General features: G+C 48.3%; 1 protein-coding gene across 1 annotated transcript; it reads left to right on the plus strand.

Annotated features, from left to right (window-relative positions):
• The first annotated feature begins 1944 nt into the window (after window positions 1–1944).
• On the plus strand, window positions 1945–19111 carry fam222aa (family with sequence similarity 222 member Aa). The gene is given in 7 exon segments (XM_068738761.1): window positions 1945–2044; window positions 17611–18102; window positions 18105–18196; window positions 18198–18279; window positions 18282–18557; window positions 18560–18617; window positions 18619–19111. Coding segments are annotated over 7 exon segments (1593 nt in total).
• The last annotated feature ends 2190 nt before the right edge of the window (window positions 19112–21301 follow it).

Consider the following 21301-nt stretch of genomic DNA (forward strand, 5'->3'; position numbering starts at 1 on the left):
AGGCCCATTCTACATCAATTATAGGCGGCAAATTTTATTGTGTTTGTCTGCCTGTCACCTCTCCTCATGAGTTGCTTTCAGTTTATTATTTTATTTAATATTTATAACATGCTGTTATGCAGGTATGTTCTGTACAAAGCAGCACAAATTGAGTTTTTTCCATTAGCGGTGTCCTTGGAAGCAACTCTTCTAGATATGAGAATGTAATGTTCACATTTTGTGGCAGCAAATCTTCTGCAATCAAAATAATGATCTCGAATGAAGGCGAATTATCTGATTCTGACTAGAAATCATTCCGCAGATCTGCACTCAACCATATTGTGTCTTTATCTTACTTTTATATCAGGGTTTTCCACCTTGATCAAATATTTCATGGGTCAGTTGAGTGAACGTTTTGATTTACTGCTCTCATAAGTGCTTTATTATTCCCGTTCTTTCCACGACTGATCTATATTTTTGCTTTATTTCCCCCAAATGAGCTCGAACCAGAGCGTGCGCTTTATGGACTGCCATTAATTTATCGTGCAATCACTGTAATTGCTTTTCTTTCATATTAAAATGATCATCGACACAACTTCAGTAATGGACTGATGGCAGGTGGCTAAATGTTCATTTAGTGATTCACTGACAAAAATAAATAACAGAGGACAAGCCTGCGACAGGCTGGTGAGAAATCATTTCTCAATAATCTTCCACGCATCAAGGCAGTAAGACGCTGCCGCTGACCGCGTGGATTAAATATCCGCTTCTGTTCTTTTGTTTTAATCTGAGCGCAGACGAGGCCAGATTGGAGAACGATGGCATTTCATATCGATGCGTTTCGGACACGAGGCTCCAAACACGTTCAGGGTGGCGATTAAGGCCGTGGCGTGCGTCTGCAATGTCAGACAGTTCCAGCACATTTTCCAGGAAAGCGCAGAATATCGGCTAAAAGGAACTGCAGAGGAGAGAATCTCGAGCCGTGTCGCGTGAAAACACTTTGCTGTTTTCATCTGGCGCTTAATTCAAATGGGGGGCCTTCGTAATCAGTCATCATTGTTCTGTGTGACACTGGATGGCGGCTGATAAATGAATCCCTCCATGCTGCTCGATCGCTGAGGCCGTTGGCGAGGCAGCGGCGGCTTTTCTTTCACGTAGAACCGGGTCCTCTGTTTCCACCGGGGCTGAGATGGGCTTTTTGAGAGGCAGCGAGCAGAAACTGCCTCCTTGTTGGTGAAGTGAAGGTGGCTGGGGGGCGGGGGGGGGGGGGGGGTAGATTTATAGCCTAGAGGGAGATTGATTAGTGCCGTCACTAGCCCTGATGTACGGTTGGCAGTCTCCCCCTCCCAACACACACACACACACACACACACACCTACATGTACATCCAGACACTGCTCGGTCCCTCAGGCCCCTCCTGACAGGCCCCCAGAGCTGTTGCATGTTAAGTCGAAGCAGCAGACAGACTGCTGTTTTTCCAGCATTACCATTTTTTGCTGTCCATAGATAACGCCATCAATCACCACGCACACACACACACACACGCACGCACACGCACCGCGCTGGGAGGAATGTGCCCGAGTGTTGCTACTTTCCGTGGGTGTTTGTTTTGAGGACGGTCTCACAGGCTGGAGATGCGCTTGAATGGCTGCGTGGCTGTGCTGTTTGAAGCTGCCGAGTGACTGGCCCATTCTCTGCTCTGAACCTGACGCCGCGCTGCCCCAGCGCAGGTGTGTGTTTGTCATTCAGCGCACAGACCCGGGAGGAAGCCAGCTGCACTTTCAATTGAATCCTGGGTGAGGAACCGAGCCCATCCGGCCCAGCCCCTCCTGACTTACTGGGGGCCACGGAGCGCCGACCTGGAACCCTCCTCCTTAACTGGCCTAACGTGTCCATGCCTCTTTTTCTTTCTGCTTCAGGTTGGCCGCAGAACTCCCCCGGCTGTCGTACCGTGCCCTGCTCGCCATGCTGGCCTGTCTGCAGAGGAGGCAGAACCCTCCGCCCCAGCACCCGGTGGTGTGTGCCAGCAAGACCTTGGAGCCCCCACAAGCTCTCGGGCGGAAATGTGAGTTAACAAAGTGACGGGGAGTGATGGAGGTCGGGAGTTCAGCTCGCATGGAGCTCGGGAATGAGAGCGGCTTGCGTTTGCTGCTTGTGTTGAGGCCATTGGTCGGGGCGAGCGATGGAAACTGTCTGACTGTGAATAAGTGAAGTAAAATCGACTTTCCGGTTTGTGTCGGCCCCCCCCCTCGCTACTCAGAGGAATTCTAAACAGCTCGGCTCCGCACTTAAACCTTGGATTGCCATCTTGTTTGGCTACTCATTGTGGGGGGGGGGGGGGCTGTTTAGCCGTGCTGATTGTGCAGTCGTGGCAACGGGGTTGCCTCAGCGGCCCCGGGTGACCCCGAGGGTCTGTAAACATTTACAGTCTCCGGCCCCCGCCTGTAAAGCATGACAGCTGCTCTGTTTGCTCTCACGGCCCCGCCCTCTGTCCACTCACAAAGTGGTGTAAAGGGACGGAGATTAGCCGGGACTGAAAACCGTCACCGAGCTGGCAAAGCTAGCTTTAACCCGCGTGGGGATCACGGAGAGGTGGCGGTCAGGCTGGGGGGCGAGTTTCATTTTTTTTGGGGGGGGGGGGGGTTGTCCCTCTTTATTGAATGTTCGAGCCTTTTGCGGCCTCTGCTTACATGACGGGCCTGTGAGGCTACTTCAAGCCAATTAAAAGGAGTGGTGGATGGAGAGAAGCGGGGGGGACTTTACACCAGTGAGGGCATCTGATTGGGTCTAGGTGAAGAACTGAACTGAAATGTTACATCCAGTGAGAGGAGTCACAGCTCGCAAGGTGCATGGGCATCACCTCTGTTCTCACATCTGGAGTCGTTTTAAGCTGCTCTGAGCCAGATGTTCCATACGGAGTCCGATGGGCCTCTATGAAGGGAGCCAGAAGGGGGCTGCTCTTCAGCTGAGCCGGGTTCAACGGAGCTCGCTAATGAGGTTTCAGAGAGAGGCGAAGTAAAAAGGATTAAAAGAACCTATAGAATGGAATTAGGGGAAGTGAAGAGAGAGGGGAAGTGAGAGAAATGGAAGGACTCCTCAGCAGCCATCCTAATCGATTCCCTTCTTCCAGTTTTGCTGGATTAGCCCACTTCCTCTCAGGGTCCTTTATTGAGGAGCCGCTAGTGGGAGTCGGGACTCAAATCAATAGAGAAGGAAAAAGCAGTCTTCCCTCTTACTGACCTCCTCAATCTCTCGCCCTCTCGCTCTCCTCCTCCACCTGTTAAAGCCTTTGATTGAAAAACTACGACGATGACTTGAGGTTCATAATGAGGACGTTTGCGCATAATAGCCTCCTTTCTGTCCTTGGAGGGGGGGGGGCAGGTTTGGATTTCCAGCACGGTGCAGCTCTTGGCCTCAATAAGGCGTTGTTCATCCAGGACCAGAAGGGATGCAGACCAACAGTGAGTCCAGGTGGGTGGGGGTGGGTGTGGGTGTGTTGGGGGGGCGGGGGGCGCACTCAGGTCTCTCCATGACTGATTGTTCATCACCCAGTTTGTGCCAGCGTGGAAGGAGGTTGTGACTAAAGTGACCTGGGCCCTCGACAGGAAGCTGAATACCAGAATACATCCTCAAAGAGGGAGGGCATGGGGGGGGGTGGATTTCCTGGCAGTGGGGTGGAGGTGAGCTGTGTTGCGTCTCCCGTCCTGAGTGTGTGTGGTTGTGTGTTTGAGGACTGGGGTGGCGGAGCAGTCAGAATGAGAGGGCACGGAGGGTTTTTAGAAAAAGCCACCGCATGCAGATGCTGAGTGGCTGCACAGTTCATTGATGCGACTCCCATTAAAAATCCCTCATAGCCTCAATAAAAAAGGACTTAACTGGCTCTACATCAGCTGGAAGCGTTCAGATCGGCTCGCCAGACAATCAATTTCCCCCAAGCGCACGGAGCTTAGCAAGAGAAAAGGGAGGCGGAGAGCGGGATGTTTCCATTATCGCAGCCCGCTGTCTGTCTGGACTCGGGGAGGCGGGGAGGCGGGGAGGGGGAGGGGGGGGGGGGGGGGCAGAGTGAGGAGTGCAGGGAAGAGAAAAGAGGGAGCAGCAGAGGGAGGTGGGGAAAGATAGACATGTGGAGAAGGGAGAGATGGAAGCATAAAGGGAGACAGGGAAGCTGGCTTTTCAAAAAGCCATTGACCGCCCGCCCTTAAAAGTATCATATTGGATTAGCCTCGCAGCGCCGGCCTTTGATATTTTTTTCTTTGACCGTAGAATTAAAAAGAGTGCCGAGCATTGGCTGAATTATAAATCATAAGCACTTGCTTTCGCTGCGCCCAAACTCTGCGCATATGCGGCTGCCCTCTCCAGCGCCTGCCCTGTCATTTTTAATTAAATCCCCCCCCCCCCCTTTTATGGGTGACATTTGTAGCTTGCTCCCTCCTCCTTTGTCCTCCCTTCCACATCGCTCTACCACTGGCCTAGATGGAGACATGAGAAACGGAGACGGCAGTGGAGCCAGGGCTTCTCATCGGGTTGTGCCCCTGAGAGAGGGCATCCATTCAGACTGATGAGAAAGAATAAAGAGGAGGGGGGGGGGGGGGGGGTGTCTGACCCAGGTCAGCGTCAGCCAGCAGCGACTTCCCTCACCACCCATCCCTTTCTTTGATTGTTGCCCCCATCTTTGGGTCTGACGGTCCGGGGAGCAGGGGTGAGTGCGCGGGGGTGGGGGCTTCTCCCGAGGCCCACAGCACCCGCCACTACCTTGACTCCGTCCTGTCCCAGACAGCAATTACTCTGCCACATGTCATCTAAGAATGACCCTTCAACTGGTTGATGGGAATATTTCTGTCTGGTCTTTTGTTTATTTATTTATTTTGGACTTTTTCTTTTTTTTATATAAACTAAATTCCTTTGCCCCTCCAGATATGCACCTCGGTGTTCTTTATCCCAGTCAGAGTAGTTCTGCCACACCCCAATATTTGTCTTGTGATTGGCTCATGCTTTAAACTAAACCTGTGTCAAAACCCAGCAACGTCACGCACACACGTGCACACAGTAATTTGGCATTCCTTTGATTGCATGCAATTAAGCCAGGGCTATTATTCCTATTTGCAACTGCCATGAAGTCTGACTCAGAAAACCAGTTTTATTCTCCATTAAAAGCCCAGAAAGTGTGACTTGTTACAGACGTGCACTCATGCACGCACACGTGCACCGGAGCACACCTGCAGCCGTAACACCCTGTGACACCACCCAGGAGGCCCGAGGTGCCAATCAGCCAGGTGGAGATGAAACCTTCCCAGAAGGCCTGGTATCCCAGGTTCATCCTATGTCAGGGCAGATTTGGCTCCTTCCAGCGTGACTGACGGAGACAACCCGGCCGTGTCACACACAGCCTCAGGACATGACACGGAGGTTCACCTGGGGATTGTGGTTTCCCTAATAGCCCTGTGCCTCTGCAGGCAAAACTGCCAGATCCATTAGTTGCCTATGCTTTTAGCAGCTTCTCTTCCTAAGCCACGCTCCCAGGCAGTGGGAATATGCTCAGGTAATGACCCCCCCCCCCAGTCACTGTTGTTGTCTGTCGGTGTGAGACGCAACAGGGGAATTAGACGGCTGTATTAAATTGCAGCGTGTTGCTCCAACGGTTGTTATGAGGGGCGGGGAAACGGGGAAATGTTTTCATTTGAGTTTAAAAAAAATGGTCGCAAGCATCGGCAGTAATAACCTTTTCCCTGATTGCATGTACCCTATAGGTAGCGGGGGCATAAAGGGGAGGGGGGTGACACAAGGGACAGAGAATCTGCATGAGCTTGACCTTTTCCCATTGATTGAACTAACATGTTTCTAACTCCCATTTGGAATTCCACAGAGGGCCCACAGAGACTGTCATTATTCCACACTTTGCAGCAGGGAAGCAGAGGTCATGAGGTATTTTTCACTGTGAAAGTTGATTGACAGTTATCTGCGGTCGCCTTCCTCATGGATGCATTCTCTAGCAATCTGACCTTTGTGATTGCTGGGTTTTGCATAGCCACGTGAAATGCAACGTTGCTGTATTTGCAAAATCCAGAAGATGAATAGGGCTTCAAAGGGTTAAGCCATGTGACCGTAGCTGCATTGGTCTTACCTCATGGACGCTGCAGGCCCTCCTCTATCATGCTGTTGTCTCAGCGCTGGCACACAGAGGATCATTTCCGGCCGGTGGCAACCCACAGAGCCGTGCCTTCCCTCTGCCCTGTGCCTTCTGCTGTGAACACGGGGGGGAGAGACAATCGTGATGCCTTGGGAGGTGCTTCACTGCTTCAGTTTGGGGCATAGCAGGATTTGGGTTGAGAAGCAGGTTCCTGGTTCCAACACCTCAGAGTTGGCATTTGGGCACCCCAGGTGCAATTGAGTGTTTTTTTTTTTATAGCCAACCATACTGTCAGGAAATGGGTCCAGTCCTCCAGCTTGATTCTGCAGGGTGATGAGTCCGGGGCAAATCCTTACTCTAAAAGGGCAAGTGTGACATTGTACGGCGATGTGAGAAATATTTAAAGCCTGCTCCTTTTTCTTCAGAAATGGGATTCATAAACTGTTTGGTCGATCACGATGATGATAAACGACATGTGGAGTTTACATTCTGAGCCACCATAGTCGATCCAGTGGTGTAAAAAAAAAAAAGTGGTAATGCCGTGCTACAGGCTGGTGCATGTAGGTCTGGGATCAAAGAGTGGACACTGTAAACGACTCTTATTGAGGTCTGTTTTATATTTAGCACTTCCTGTATTATCTATTAGTTTTGTCGCTTTTATTTTGAAGTGCTTCCTGTTTGGCACTTAACACGTGCCTTGCAAACGGAAGTTTGACGGACCCCTGAAAAGGAGACTTTATGGTGGTTTTTCTCATTTTTTTCTACTTGTTCCAGCAGCTGGCTAGAATTGAGAACCAGCTCTTGCGGGATTTCTGGAGATTCACAAGGAAGGAAACGTTCTCTACCATTCTCAAGGCCGAGCATTAGTAAAGGCCTCAGAAAACCAGTCATCTTCATCAATGTCTGGCCGGAAATTGATAAAGAGTGTCGCACGGTCACCAGCCGAGTTGTCTGAACACAGGGGTGTCTGAGCAATGTCGTTATCCCGTTTAATTTAAATTCTCTGTGATGTGAAACTTTCTTGTCTGCACAGTTTGCAATGAAATGGTGCGTCCTGCACCTCTAGTATAATGTTTCCCCTTTAAACGGCACCCTTATTCTGAATCAATCTCTCGTGCTGTGTTAACAAAGTAGAACTATTCAGACAGCTTGAGTAGAATTCAATGATTTGAACTGAAGCAGTCAGGAATGAATGCACACGCCATCCATGAGTGTGGCTTTTATCTCTGCTCTCAAAGTGCTTGATGGACAAAGCCAGGGAGGGCAAACTGACCACAGCACAAAAGTGGTCAGTGAAATCGTCGCTCGTTTTACTCCGATTTCTGTGGTTTACTCAACAGGGTCATTCTCATGAAGGTCGTCTTCAAATGCATCCGTTGCATTGGTAACTGTTATTTAATTATGGCTCACATTTGCTCACTGCTAATGTAGGGTCAGGATGTGATTTCAGCTGCTTTTCGGGGGGGCCCTAATCCTTGTGGCAAATCCACAAACTCTGGAAGTGCATTTCAATTCAATTCAATTTTATTTCTAAAGCGCCAGATCATAACAGAAAGTTATCTCAAGGCACTTTACAGGTGTAGCAGGGAAAGACAGAGCCCAACTTGACCCACAAGCGCAAGCACTTTGGAGACGGAGGAAAGGAAAAACTTAGCAGAAGGATTTTATATTTGTATTTGTGGGTGTGATTTCTTTTTTTTTTACTGTTTGTTGTTGCCAGGTAATGAAAATCACAGTGACCTACCGGTTAAAATCAATTCAATTCAAACTGAAAATGAAAATACCATTTCATCCTGAAAGGCCCGTCAACAAAATCCAAAACGTTCTACTCACAATTTATAAAAGAATATTAATTAAGACACATTAAGGACACATTAAAATCAGCTTTGAGCTTCTCTTATAATAAAACACTGTTTGAATGTAGCCTCTACAAATCCGTCTACATTAAAGCCCCCTCTCCCTTCCTCACCTCTCCTCTCCTCTCCTCTCCTCTCCTCTCCTCAGCATGTTGTACTGCAGCTGAGTGCCTTGTTGTCTATGCAGTGTTAAATATTAATTGAGAATCAGTGGATGACTTGTCTCCTAAATGATAGAACAGAAGTGCCCAGGCTTGCCTCAGGCAGCCTGCAGGCACCTTTCTTCTTCCATTTACCTGCAGGCCTGCACACCAGCGCTTCCTCCAGCCTGACAGGCTGGCCCAGATGCCTCCAGTCTCCCCTCATCTCTTCCCCTCTCTCTCTCTCTCTCTCTCCCACTCTCTTCCTTTCGTCTTCCTCTCCTGCTCTTTTCACCGGTTCCTTTTCTCATCTCTGCGCACACTTACAATCTTTACCTCCAGGGACTTTTAGTCCGAACCTGTGTGAGTGTGTTGTGTTGTCACCGTGTCCATTTGAGTTTGTGCACAACTGTGAAGGCTTCTTGCTCCTGGCTGTACATGCAGCCCTTTGAGAAAACAGTGTCACAGTGTTATATATTCTCTTAAAGAGAGGACAGGGAGCGCACAACAAATCTTTTAGGTCACTTGTTGTTTGTCTCTCTTGGCTCTGCGTGCTGCTGTTCCCTGCCTCGTCACCAAACGGTTTAATCTCCGTTTCTCCTCCATGTTTCCCCGTCAGCGGCCTCGAGGTTTGTCTTTCATTCCCCTGCAAGTCTCCCTTTTGTTCATCTCTATCAGCCGTGTCATCTGGAGAGGTCTGCTGAGACAAAACAACTGGCACCGGCTGCTTTTCCGTTCACATGCTGGCTCTAACTTGCAGATGACCCTTCTGGAACGAGTTAATTAAGCAGTGGATATTTGTTTTGGAAATCCAGGCGGTCCGACCCGTTGTTGTACTTTAACTCTATCTGTTTGCACTGGAGCGCAGCTTTTCCACTGGGTTCAGTGAGGGTGCATTGTGAAGTGGCAAGGCTGAGTGTGAAATGGAAAAAACTACAGGAGGAGGAGAGGGCAGCAGGGTTATAACTGGAGGAGAGCTGGGGGGGGGGGGGGGGACTTTGATGCCACAGGAATGAGTTCACAGGCTCATGAGCACAGGCCTAATCGCACATGACAATATTGGCTGGTGTTCCAGTCGCAACGCATAACCGGCCCACTACTTGTGCCGGCTCTGGGTATTTGCTGATAAAGCTTTGCTTTCTAGACCATGCTGTATGCACAATGAGGGTGGCCCAGCCAGGCCAGAGGGCTGGCTCGTCACAGGCAGCCACAGAGCGGGCCCGGCTTCTCTCATCTATGCAGAACCAAGCACTCGACTAAGCCCTTTGGCCAGACTTGATTATTAAACAGAGAGCAGTTTTGGGATGAATTCACTTATTTCTTCTTTTTATACGTACTATATATATAATCTAGTATCTGGCCCATCCAGATCAGTACTTTCTATTTCTTTTTTTTGCAGAAGAAACCTGGCAAAAGCTGCACCTGAAATGAGGTTCGGGCTGTTGCAGTGCGAAGCACGGGCCCTGTTCTTTTTATTTGTTTGCCTTGTTTATGGAAAGCAGTTTGTGGTGTGAGTTAAAATGCGTTGCCCCATTTTCTGTGCTTGCTTGTTGTGCTGGTGTCTCACAAAAAAAACAAACCCTGACACGGCTGATGCTGGCCTGCATTCCTTTGTTAATCAAAGAGGACACGGACTGCAGCGTCGCTTTTTTGCTGAACAGTCGTGTACAGAGTAGTAATTTGTCTCATTATTTGTTGTGCATGAGGTAATTCCTTCATTTAACATTCAGGTAATGTGTGAGGTCAGCCCTAAATGTATTCATCTCTCCAGTGACAAAGGTTAGCACCGATGGCAATGTTTTTTTAAATTCCATAAAAAGAGGCGCTGGGTCTGCTGTGGTGGTGCCAGCGGTGCTAATGGGGCAGGAATGCAGGATGAGTGCTTTCCCACGCTGTTGGTTTGCTTCTGCCGGCCGCGTTTGAGACGAGGCTCTGGGCCGGCTAGTCTCCGTTAATGCAGCCACAGTGCAGACAAATGGAAAGTGACACTTGTGTGTGTAGAATGGTATTTGCGGTGACGCTTTGACTACAGATAATAAAGTGTTTGCCCTGAGGTGATTTCGCCCGGCAAGCACCCCAAATGAAACTCACTTACTGAGAGAGGGCGATGGAAGAGACCGGCGTGGGGGGGGGGGGCAGATGAAGCATAAGAAGAGACAAAGAAAATACAGAGAGCAGGTAAAAAGGATGCAGCAATGTGAAAGCAGAAAAAAAAAAGATAACGCCATGTAATGACATTTTAATGCTTTAGGGGGCGATGGGTTGAGAAGGTTGTTTCTCCTTTCAACTCCACCTAGTTTTAATTGTGTATCACATTTATTCTCCTGCTATTTGGAACAAAAACAGAGAAAACATCGGCTTCTTAATTAAATTTGCTTGGATTTTTGTTGATTTATGCTCATCAATATTGGAGTTACTGAAGAAGAAGAAAAAGACGACGGGTTCAACCGGAGACTCGGTTGTTTTCACACTCGCTGTGCAGCTTTAAGACGCTTGAATCAACTGTTAACAGGGTCTTTTAGTGTGCTTCTCTCTCGCTCTCTCCGTGTGTGTGTGTGTGTGTGTGTGGAGGGGGGGTCTGCCAGGTCATGTGTAAAGAGGAGTCCTTCAGGATCAATCGGTTCTTAGTAATTTCCTCTACAGCCCATAAAAAACCCCGGCCTGTCTGAAGGAGCATGCGGTCGCCACATCAAAGCGTCTAATTAATTTTCATGGCTGATTCAGTAACATCTGGCTTCAGAGATAAATCCTAACAAGAAAATGTAAACAGGACGGCGTCCCGATGCTAAAATATACACGTTTATTTAAGATGGGCTCCTAATTAGCCGTTTCAGTCTATAGACGTGTGTAACAATAAAATCATATGATTGGAAAAGCAAGTTCTGGAGAAATTGGGGAGGGGACCTTGCTTTTCTTCCTCTCCTGCACCTCTTCTCTTTCTCGGTGTGGTATCTTAGCCACACGCGTGTGCTGCCTCGCTGCAGGTCGGCTAAATGACCTCGTGCTGCAATCTGTTTGAGGACGACGACCACATATGGCTCTCAATTTGCTATTTCTTCCATCTGTTTGTGTGGGAAATCTTTGATACCATTTGGTTGAATAAAATTCAAAGTTTTCTTTCATGTTCAAAATCTATTTTTAATGTTGCGTAACGTCGAAGGATCGGAGGGCCAGACGTTTGAACATCCTCGCCCTACCCTCTTTGCTCCCGGTGAAACCTTTTAGCCAGGCATGTGATTGCAGCGTGGCACCTCCCGTTTAAATTGTTGTTCGACTGCGGATTTTAATTATATGGTGATTCATGCGATTCAGTCAGCGTCTCGTTGTACTGACAATTACTTCAAGGGGAACACCTGGATGTGAAATACGAGGATGACTTATTTTACAACAACTCATTTTGATGTACAAAAGAGTTGGATTAGAGAACTGTATAGCGCATGCGTTTGCCTGCATGCCGGTGAATGAAGAACGCACAGACCGGTCCATGTTTTAGCCTGGACCCGCAACACACTCCTCGGTATCAACACCATACGTACGTTCACTTATGTACAATTAAATGTCTAAATAATTTACTCAGAAATGAAATGAAAGTGAAATGAGAATCATTTTACTAACTTCTATGAAATATTTTTTTTCCTAGTCCACACCTCTAATAAGGTGCTCTGGAAAAGTGATGGAAATCATCTTGACGATGACAGTGGCACAAAGCAGTCGTGAATTCACGCAGCTCTATCCGATGAGAAATCACTGCAGCTTGATTTTTATCTTTGCAATTATAGATAGCACAAGCCTGACAAATAATTGCCTTGATTTTTTTTTTTCTCTCTCTCTGTGTTATTGCACAGAAAATCAACCTTGACGGGGAGGCGGATGCATGTTCCTAAAAAAAAAACGGCTTTTCAGATATCAAGCGACCAGCAGGGTTCCCTTTGCCCTAACGTGCACTTGAATTGATTAGTACTCTGACTGAGGGCATATTCAACATGCCTGCCCCCCCCCCCCCCCTGCAAGGCTGCTCTATACCCTGTTGATCACTGCCTCATGCGTGTGCTTCCTCTGCTCAGGAAGCACCAGTGGGGTACCGAGGCTTTGATTGACTGGCTTCCAAGTCCACAGGACGCCACTATTATTATCATCTCTACCTCTACAGAGGGGTGGGGGGTGGGGGGGTGTGGGGGAGTATGTCCAGGGGGTCTGGCCGACAGCCCCCGCTTTGTGTGCCCGATAGTCAATTAGAGGCAGCGCACTGCCGGAGACGAGTGGGATGCCGGGTTAATTGCAGAGGACTAAACAGCTGGCTCTATCAGGGCCCATTGTGTTTGCAGCAGTTGTCACGGCAATTGAGGCCTGGCTGTAATCGCTGACTAATCAGGCCTGTGCCAGATGACACCTCCATTAGCACAAGGCAGGTATTGTTCAGGACGCGAAGCTGCCTCTGGCTTCCCCATGCCTCGCCTGTCCTTGTGCAGCGGGCTAACGGCGGTGGGGCGAGGATGCCGCAGACGCTGATCCTATCTGCTAAGAGCTTAACAATGGCCGCAGGTCAAGGGTTCCTTAATGGGACAACGCTGCTGAATCTGCCCGTTCTAGGCTGCAGAACGATTGGCAGGGCAAACCGTGAATTATTCATTTGAATAACTTCGTTATAAGTGTAGCTTGTCCGTTAGTGGTGGAATGTGGAACTAGAAAAGTGAAAGTAAAGCTCGTCCTGCAGGCCCAAGGGTCAAACCGGCGTGCCTTTACAAATGGAAGCATTAGCCGTTTGATTCAGCTCAGCGCAAACTGATGTAGGGCCGTCCCTCTCAGGTGAAATGACTGCGCTAGCGTGGTCGCCGTCGGTCCCCCCCGCCCTGCCTTATCTCTGATCCAGTTGTTAGCCTTATCTATCGTCGCTGACAGAGCTGTTGTTGTTTGGCCAAAGTTAATGTGTACTGTGCACTCATTTTTCTGGGAATGCTTAATCGCAGTTCAACCAAACAACCCTCTCCTTTCAATTAAAGAAACACTGCCCCCCCCCCTCCCTCCCTTCTCACCATTGTGCATGGTTAGAGATTTAGAGTGTAGAATTGTACGCTGTGATACATGCTTGCAGGAGTGAGGGAGAAAACACAGATAACTTTTTTTTGATGTGTTAAAGCATTTTTTTCCACTAATAAGAAGAAACTTCTGCAACTAAGTTGTAATTTTTCGAGCAGTTTGAACACTAATAAATGAGAGTGCGGGCATTTCAGCCAGTTCTCCCAGTGTTTTCCTCTGCTTATTCATTTAAACCTCTAATTAAAATGCAAAACATTCCCATGTGCTCCTCTGGATTTGGTGCTGGTTCTCGCACTGCCTCTGACTCCCTATCTCCTCTCACTTTTCCTCCACCTCGCTGCTCCTCACCTAACTCCCATGCCCTCACAGTCTGTCTCACTGCTTCATGTGATCAACACAATTTGACCTCTCACATGGAAGAAGTGCGCAGAATTTAATGGATTTTTTTAACACTCTAATCTAACCAGTTCTCTCTTTATTGCTGTTTTGTACCCAGTGGACATCTTTACCACCCCCCACTCCCTCACCACAGCCACCGTCTCCTTCACCCTCGCACCACGAAAATTAGTTCATCAGAATTCAAAATGTGATGCTGGCTAATTAAAGGAGTGTTAATTGAGTGTTCAGAATTGGGTACCCCCCCCCCCCCCCCCCCCTTCACCAAAATACACACACACAGCCACACACTCATACGTCTATGCACAGGAGCACACATGCAATCACGGTGACAGCACGGGGGGCACACCTAGGGCTTTGGCTCGGGGAGTTTCGTGCCAATCAAAAACGGAGAGAAAAAAATGTCTGTCTTCGGAGTGAAATGAGATTTCTAGATCACGGCCTGGCGCCACGGCGCCGCGTCCTCCCATCCGAGTCTTTCTATCTCTGTCTGACCGCTGGGGAGTGCAACACTGCAGCGATAGCCTCGCTCGCTGTGTGCATCGTGCTAATGAGGGGTGGCATTTAGAGACGCGCTGCTCTGACACATGGGCATTGTGTGCCAGCCACTGGGTGATTAAGGACGAAGGTCAGCCCATTAATTGCCTTCCTGCCATCTCCGCTCCCCCCGGCGCGTGATCTCTCACAAGTAATGCTTGTGTTTGCCTGAGCTTTTATCTCCCTCTCCGCTGCAGTTCAATCATAATGCTTCGTTTGTTTACATTCTCCCAATGTTGAAGTCGATGTCTGATTGCAAGAGCGATGCTATTTCAGATTTCCCTTTTCGTTGACTGCTTGGCTGTTTCATGTGCTTGTGCGTGCATGTAGCTCTCAGGAAGCGGGCGGGGCGGGGGGGGGGGGGGGGCATATTCTTCCATCCCCAGGGGAAATAATTAATCCTTACGAGGCTGTCGCATGTTGAAATGAAGCGAGTGTGAAGCATTTAGCCTAGGAGGCATTGCAGGCTGTCGCCCGCACAGGCACCTGTTGTTGTTGTCCCTGCCCTACATTTCATGAGCGACTGCTGAGCAGAGGATAACGACATGCTCCACCGATGGCAAATGAGACTCCACCGCTGCCGATGCAGATTTGTGTGCTCGCATGCATGCATGCATGGTTCTGTGTTCGTGTGTTGTCTTTGCATGCAGAGCCATGCTGGAGACTTGCACACAGGTGCAGGAAAGACCTCCTTTATGAGGTGGTGGGGACTCACAAACGAGCCAGTGTTGGCAGAGGATGTTTATCAGCCGGCACCATCTGTATGCCGCCGCCGCCGCTATGATCCACTGCAGCCCAAAAACCAATAAGTCACAGAGCGGCCGACCCAAAACGAGACGCTCTCCTTTAACCTCCATGTCCTCACTTATAGACTTACTCCTCTGGAGGAGAGCGATGTGGAGCCCCTTCACATCAAACACACAGTGTGTGAAACGGCGTGAAAATGAGAATGAAGCCCCTCTTCGCTTTGTGGCCATTACTTACTGTAATCAACTTTGCTATAAAATTTCCACCATGGACATTTTTTAAAAGAGGAAACTGGAATCGGAAGCATCCAGATGCTCATTTGCCTCCTCCTGCCTCCTCTTCTTCCTTTATGCCTGTGGGCTCTAATAACCGGAAGCCTTTGTGGAGCTGAGATGGGTTTTATAGGCCTGAAAGGCCTCTAATCCCTGTGGCCTGTGAAGTGTGAAACCCTTTGATGCCAGGTTAGTGTGCCAAAGGCTCTGTCTATTGACAAACAGGGGCCAAGCTGGGAGAAGACGAAGAGCGAGCGCTGTCGCCTCGTTTTCTGAAGCAGTGCAGGCGTGGACATGGAAAATATGGACCCAACCAATGCGAAGAAATACAATTAGCTAACTTTAATGAATTTCCTGGCTGCTTTTTTTTTTTTTTTAGTTCTTTTCCGCCATGTAACAGTAATTAGGTGGGATGATGGACATATTCCAGCTGGGGGGTTTGTATGGGGGGGCAGCAGGGCACAGGCCCTTGATATGCCTGAAAGCCAAGTATCTTTCTTGATTTAGACCATGTGATGATCAAAGACAAGTTTTTTTTTGTTTTTTTTTTGCCCTCATGCAAAGAAGATCAGAAAAAATGCTGCCATTCCATTTGCATGTGGACGAGCAATGTGCTTTGAAATGAGCTTGTTTTTCTCTTCCGAGCAAATGAAATAAGTCTTCTGTCAGTTTTCCACTGCAAGTCAGAACATCAAAGCAAATGGCTGCTGTCACCGGGGAAGCAGAGGTTTTCCTCAGTCGGGCTGGTTAGATCTTAGATGGGACGGCAGGGCACAGCTCTGGGTAGCCCATTAGAATGCCGCCACGTCCCCGTCCCCCATTAAAGACGGGCTATTTTCACCAAATTAAATTCCAATTTAAAGGTGCTGTTTCTGATTTTAGAAAGCACGTTTACTGCACGAGGAGCCGGATTGACTGGGAAAGGTCGTGCGCTAAATTTGAGTTGAGCTATTCACTGCTTCTTTTAGTGGATGTTAAATTCTTAATCGATTTCTTTTTTTTTTCTGTCTGATATTGATCTTGTAGATTTAATCTTTTTCACCGTGGGCGACCCACGGGGATGCTGAAATGATCTCCCCCTGCCATCTGTAATGGGAGCAAAGAAATGAAAGTTGCGACTGCTTGGCTGTGGAGTCCCTTGAAAATGATTTAGCATTTGCGGAGGAAATGGAGTGAGTCCTGCGTGCTGAGGACTCCTCGTGTTGTCGAGGCATTTGCTGACGGCACGGTTATAACACTTGATTTTTGTACGTTTTGTTAGCGTTTGCATATAAATGTCATTTTTAAGGGGTTGCAAGTCATTTGTGGCAGCTGATATATTGCTTGTAAATTGAGTTATTTTCCCAACCATCCCCACCACTTTTTTTTTTGTTACACTGAGCTAAGTAGCCATGAAATTGACTGAATAATGTCGTTTAAATCCAATCTCAACGTAGGCCCTCACCTCCATGCCCAGCCCCCAAACAATGACACATGACCGGGTTTTTTTTTAAATAGAAATTGTAATTTTCCTGTGTTGCCACTTCAATTCACAATGGTCAAGCATTGGCTCATTGAGGGGGGGGGGGGGGGGGGGGGGTCATTGCTAGTCTCAGCTACCGTTCTCACTGCTCAATTGAATTTTGGGATTGGATCGGCTTCATACAACAGACAGTACAGACCGCTGACATGAATATTTCTATTCTTTGACTATGTCCTTTGTCTGCTCTGTCAATCATTACATAGATCCCAAAAATCTGACCACTTTGGTACGGATCATTGAAATACTTCATGGGTTGTATGGACAAACAAAGGAAGGCAGACCTCATGTTTGGCTGGTCTGACATAGCTAAACTTAACCAGTTTAGTAATTTCCCATAAAAATGTTCTTTTTAATATTTTAATAAGGGCAGCTTCGCGTGCTGCTGGAATTCAAATGGAGCCACTGCAATTAAGCCAGCTTTCATTCCTCCCCCCCCCCCCCCCCCCCCCTTTGTCTCTCCCTTTCCGGGTATCCAAGGCTAACCTAAATTCACTGCTAAAGAGAGTCCGAATTAATTTCACAATGGCCCGATTTAACAGCGCCTGAGGTGTCGGGGCTGTGACGGAATGAGTTTTTATAAAGAGCCATTTGTCGAGGGATGAATTTCCGCAGAAGCCTGTTAAAAATGTGATGGATCTTAAATGGAGGAGGAAAGTGATGTAACACGAATGTATGTCGGCTCTGATTTACAATCAGCCCAACCCTGTACGGATTCGTCACCTGTGTTGCAGCTGGGCTTATTCACCCCGCTCCATTGCTTAGTTGCTTTAGAAGAAGTCGCTGCGATGCTGACAGGCTCAACTGATGCAGCAGAGTGGCGCTTATTGCGGCTTGGTTGATTGATCTGACTCTGTGACTGTCATCGCTGTCGCTCCTTTGATATCTCTAGTCATTAAACTCACGCTCTGCCATTCTGTTCTTCTATACGTGCCACCGTCTGTTTGTTCTTGTGTCGTTATTTTGGATATTTATTTTTTCTTTGTGTTGTGTATTGTAGGTGATTTGGTGGTGCCCGCACATTCCCCACGCTACCCCACGGCGGCGGAACTTGATGCCTACGCTCAGAAGACGGCCAGCAGCCCTCTGTCCATCAAGATCTTCCCCACCAACATCAGGGTTCCCCAGCACAAGCACCTTAACCGGACTGTGAATGGATTCGACACCACGGGGCAGCGCTATAGCCCCTACCCACATTTTCCACACGGGGGCTACCATGGCCTGCTTGCCATCGTCAAGGCTTCTTCTTCATCATCGTCGTTGTCGTCGTCATCGAATTTTGTCCCTTCGAAAGGTGTTCTCAAGAACTCTGAAGGCAGACGGACTAAGCTCTCCCCGGCGCACATAGCTGTTGCCCCATACCCACCCCCTAGCAGTAGCACTTTAGCCAGTGGCCATGGCCAAATGGTGTACCACACTGGGCCCTCGAAGCCTCCCGAAGGCCCTGGACACTCAGTTCCCCCAAATGTCACTGTAGCTGGCTCAGTGCTTCCTGTACAGGGGGCCGTGGCCTGCCCCTGCCTGCACAGTCCAACCTCCCCTCCATCCAGAGCATCATCTACCAGATCAACCAGCATTGCCAGGCCCCAGGCTCTGCAACAGGTGTGCCATGGGGCAGCCACTGCACCGTCAAATTCCAGCCCCTCCAAGCAGAGTGCAACCGTCATGGGCTCTCCTCGAGCTCCTCGGGTGGAGGTTACATTGTAGGAATGGCCCCCCAGGCTAATATGGTATACACGGGGCTGCCGGCTCAGAACGCAGATGCGATGAAGACCGGTGTGTACGCAGACGGCATGGACTATATCCTCTGGCAAAAGCATCAACAGCAGCAGCAGCAGCAGCAGCAGCAGCAGCATGCTGTGCTCCGCATGTACAGTGGAGGCAGCGGAGGAGGAGGCGCCATCAGCAAGTCCCCCGAGACTTGCCTTCCAGGCAACGGGATTATAGCCCACAAGTATCTTCCTCTTCTTCCAGACCCTACCAACTGACAGCGAGCGCCAGCGGAGGAGGGGCTGGACAAAGTCAGCTCTTCCCCTTTGAACTGCGTCGGCATGCATGGAAACTTCTCGGTGGGTCAGTACTTTGCCCCGCCGTGGAACAGCGTGCTGGTGACGCCTGAGAGCGACTGCTACAACCCCCAGGAGCATCTGGGTACCTCCGCAGGAGGGCCACCTACAGGGCACAGGGAGATGGGCTACCCCCATCACCATCACCTCTATCCCCACCATCACGATCATCATCATCATCATCATCATCATCATCACCTTAACCACCCTGCTATTGACGACAGCGGAGGAGGTTTGTGCTGCAGCCTGCCCAGCAAGAGCATGTGCAGCACATCGGTGCTGAGCAGCAGCTTGCAGTCTCTGGAGTACCTGATCAACGATATCCACCCGCCCTGCATCAAGGAGCAGATGCTCGGCAAAGGCTACGAGACTGTGTCTGTGCCACGTCTGTTGGACCACCAGCATGCCCACATCCGCCTCCCTGTTTACAGATAGGGGGGGGGGGGAAGGAAATCAAGAGTTGTCAATTTGTGAAGAAAAATCACCCGTACCCCCCAGGCACAGATTGTTGAGAGTGGCACTACTTTAACTTGTGTGGGATCTGGGGGGGGGGGGGGGGGGGGGAGCAGCAGTTGTGCTGTGATCTGAGGGGCTTCAAGGCAGACTGTGGGAATCCCAAATATGGAGGGCGGTTGGTGATTGCCGGCTGGGGAAGAAAAGGGATTTCAAGATTCTCCAGATGTTCCACTGTGTGGTTTGCCAATAGGAATTTTGGATTGATTGAGTTTTTCTTCTGTTTTGTTGTTGCTGTTGTTTCTTTTTCTTGCCTGAACATTTTCAATCAGAATCATAGGTTTGACAGTAAGTGCATATGCCATTCGAGCACCCCCCCCCCCCCCCCCCCCCCCCCCCTTCCAAATACTAAGGATGAAGCTGCTGCTGTGTAGGTTGTCACTGGCTGCTCACAAAAATCCAACGCTCTGTAACAAACACATGCATACACATAGAAAAACACAAACGAATAAGGGGCGTGTGATTACAGCGAGTACTCTGGTGGCTTTGTACAAAGATTATGATGATGAATTCAAAGGATAGTTCAAAATTAGTTATTATTGCTGTTATAATTGATACATAAATTGCACTGCTTGAATCTTTGAAGTTTGGAATTGGGTAGTTTGGATATGATATATTTAAGAAACTTGAAAAACTTGAACCTATTTTGTGTTGTTTTATATATTTGTAGGTTTATTATATGCATCGGCTGCTATGGGGAAATGTGTCTCAAATGCTTTCTTTTTCCTTCCTTTTGTTTTTATGTTTTAATAATTCCTCATGGAACTGATGCGCAGTTTCTTATGTCCTGGTGTAACGGCATAATTGCTGCTTTGGTTCTGTAAGAACCAGGTTGGAGAGCTCTTTTTTTCTCTCTCTCTCTCTCTAACCAACACTGGAATCTACAACAAATCTTGAAATACTTATTTAAAAAGAAAAATGTTGCATAAAAATACAAGGAAAAGAAATGTTACAATGAAGAATGTGACTGGGAGGTTGTGTACGGAACCGTACTTGTTTGTTATTGCGCGTGTGTGCCGAGTGCATGCGTGTGTGCGCTTTAGTTGGTGATTTTCAAAATCCTCAGACTTTTTTTTTGTATTTTCTATTTTGTCATTATAAGATTTCTACCACCAAGACTGAAAACCTGATTCTATAGTCTAATAAACATCACACACATATATATATGAAAGAAAATGTACAGGAGATGTTCCGTTCCCTTTGACTGGAGGCTTCAGCTATTCTCTGTCTAGTAGAGACAAAGTTCTCACACGTCTCCTGCTTCTGTCAGACGGGAGTCATGAGGACAGAAGGAGGTGGGAACTAATGGAAGTCCTGCTCTGAGGGTGCTTCTCACCCCCCTACCCCCCCTACTCCCCCCCCCCCCCCCCCCCCACCACCACCACCACCCCGATCCTGCAAGTGAGAATAAAATGAAAACAATCATCCTGTGTCCTCTGGCATCAGATGAAATGAGATGAGGCTCATCGCTTTTCCTTGTCCATTTGAGCATCTGGCTGAGACGCATTTAGCCTTGGTCTTAACTTGACGATTCAGCGCAGTGAAATATTTATTATGACTGTGAGATTCCCTTGAATGTACTGCACTTAAATTACTGCAATGTTTTATTGCCTTGTGGGACTCAAGTGAAAGAGGAAAAATTGGATCAGTGCAGCAGTCCTCTGCTCTTAAATTAGCATTTCTTTTGTCCATTAGATTTCAATGGCAAATTGAATTTAGTAACTGGAGAGGGCGAGCGAGAGAGAGAGAGAGAACGATGGAGGTTTGTTGTGGTGAAATTCTGGCATCAGTCTAGATTTATGAAGTGCAATTATTATGACTGTATTAACATTTTTCTCTGAGCTTACACCAAAAAAAAAAAAAATGTAAACTACAGTTGTCAATACATTCCCAATGTACCACATCCCTAATCCCTGCCCCCCTTTTTTTTGTTTTGTTTTGAGGTGTAAAATAAATTTCTTTAAGAATATATTTGGAAGCCACATCTTGGCTTTGAAGTCTGTCATGATTATTTTTTTAAAGCCCGTCCTTTAGAAGTCGGTTGTGAAATCGGGCCCTTGTTTCTGCGGCTCTGTGAGATCCGGAGCGGCGTGTGGATCCTTTACGCCGTAT

This window comes from Brachionichthys hirsutus, chromosome 4 (assembly GCF_040956055.1).
Source record: "Brachionichthys hirsutus isolate HB-005 chromosome 4, CSIRO-AGI_Bhir_v1, whole genome shotgun sequence".
Taxonomy (NCBI): domain Eukaryota; kingdom Metazoa; phylum Chordata; class Actinopteri; order Lophiiformes; family Brachionichthyidae; genus Brachionichthys; species Brachionichthys hirsutus.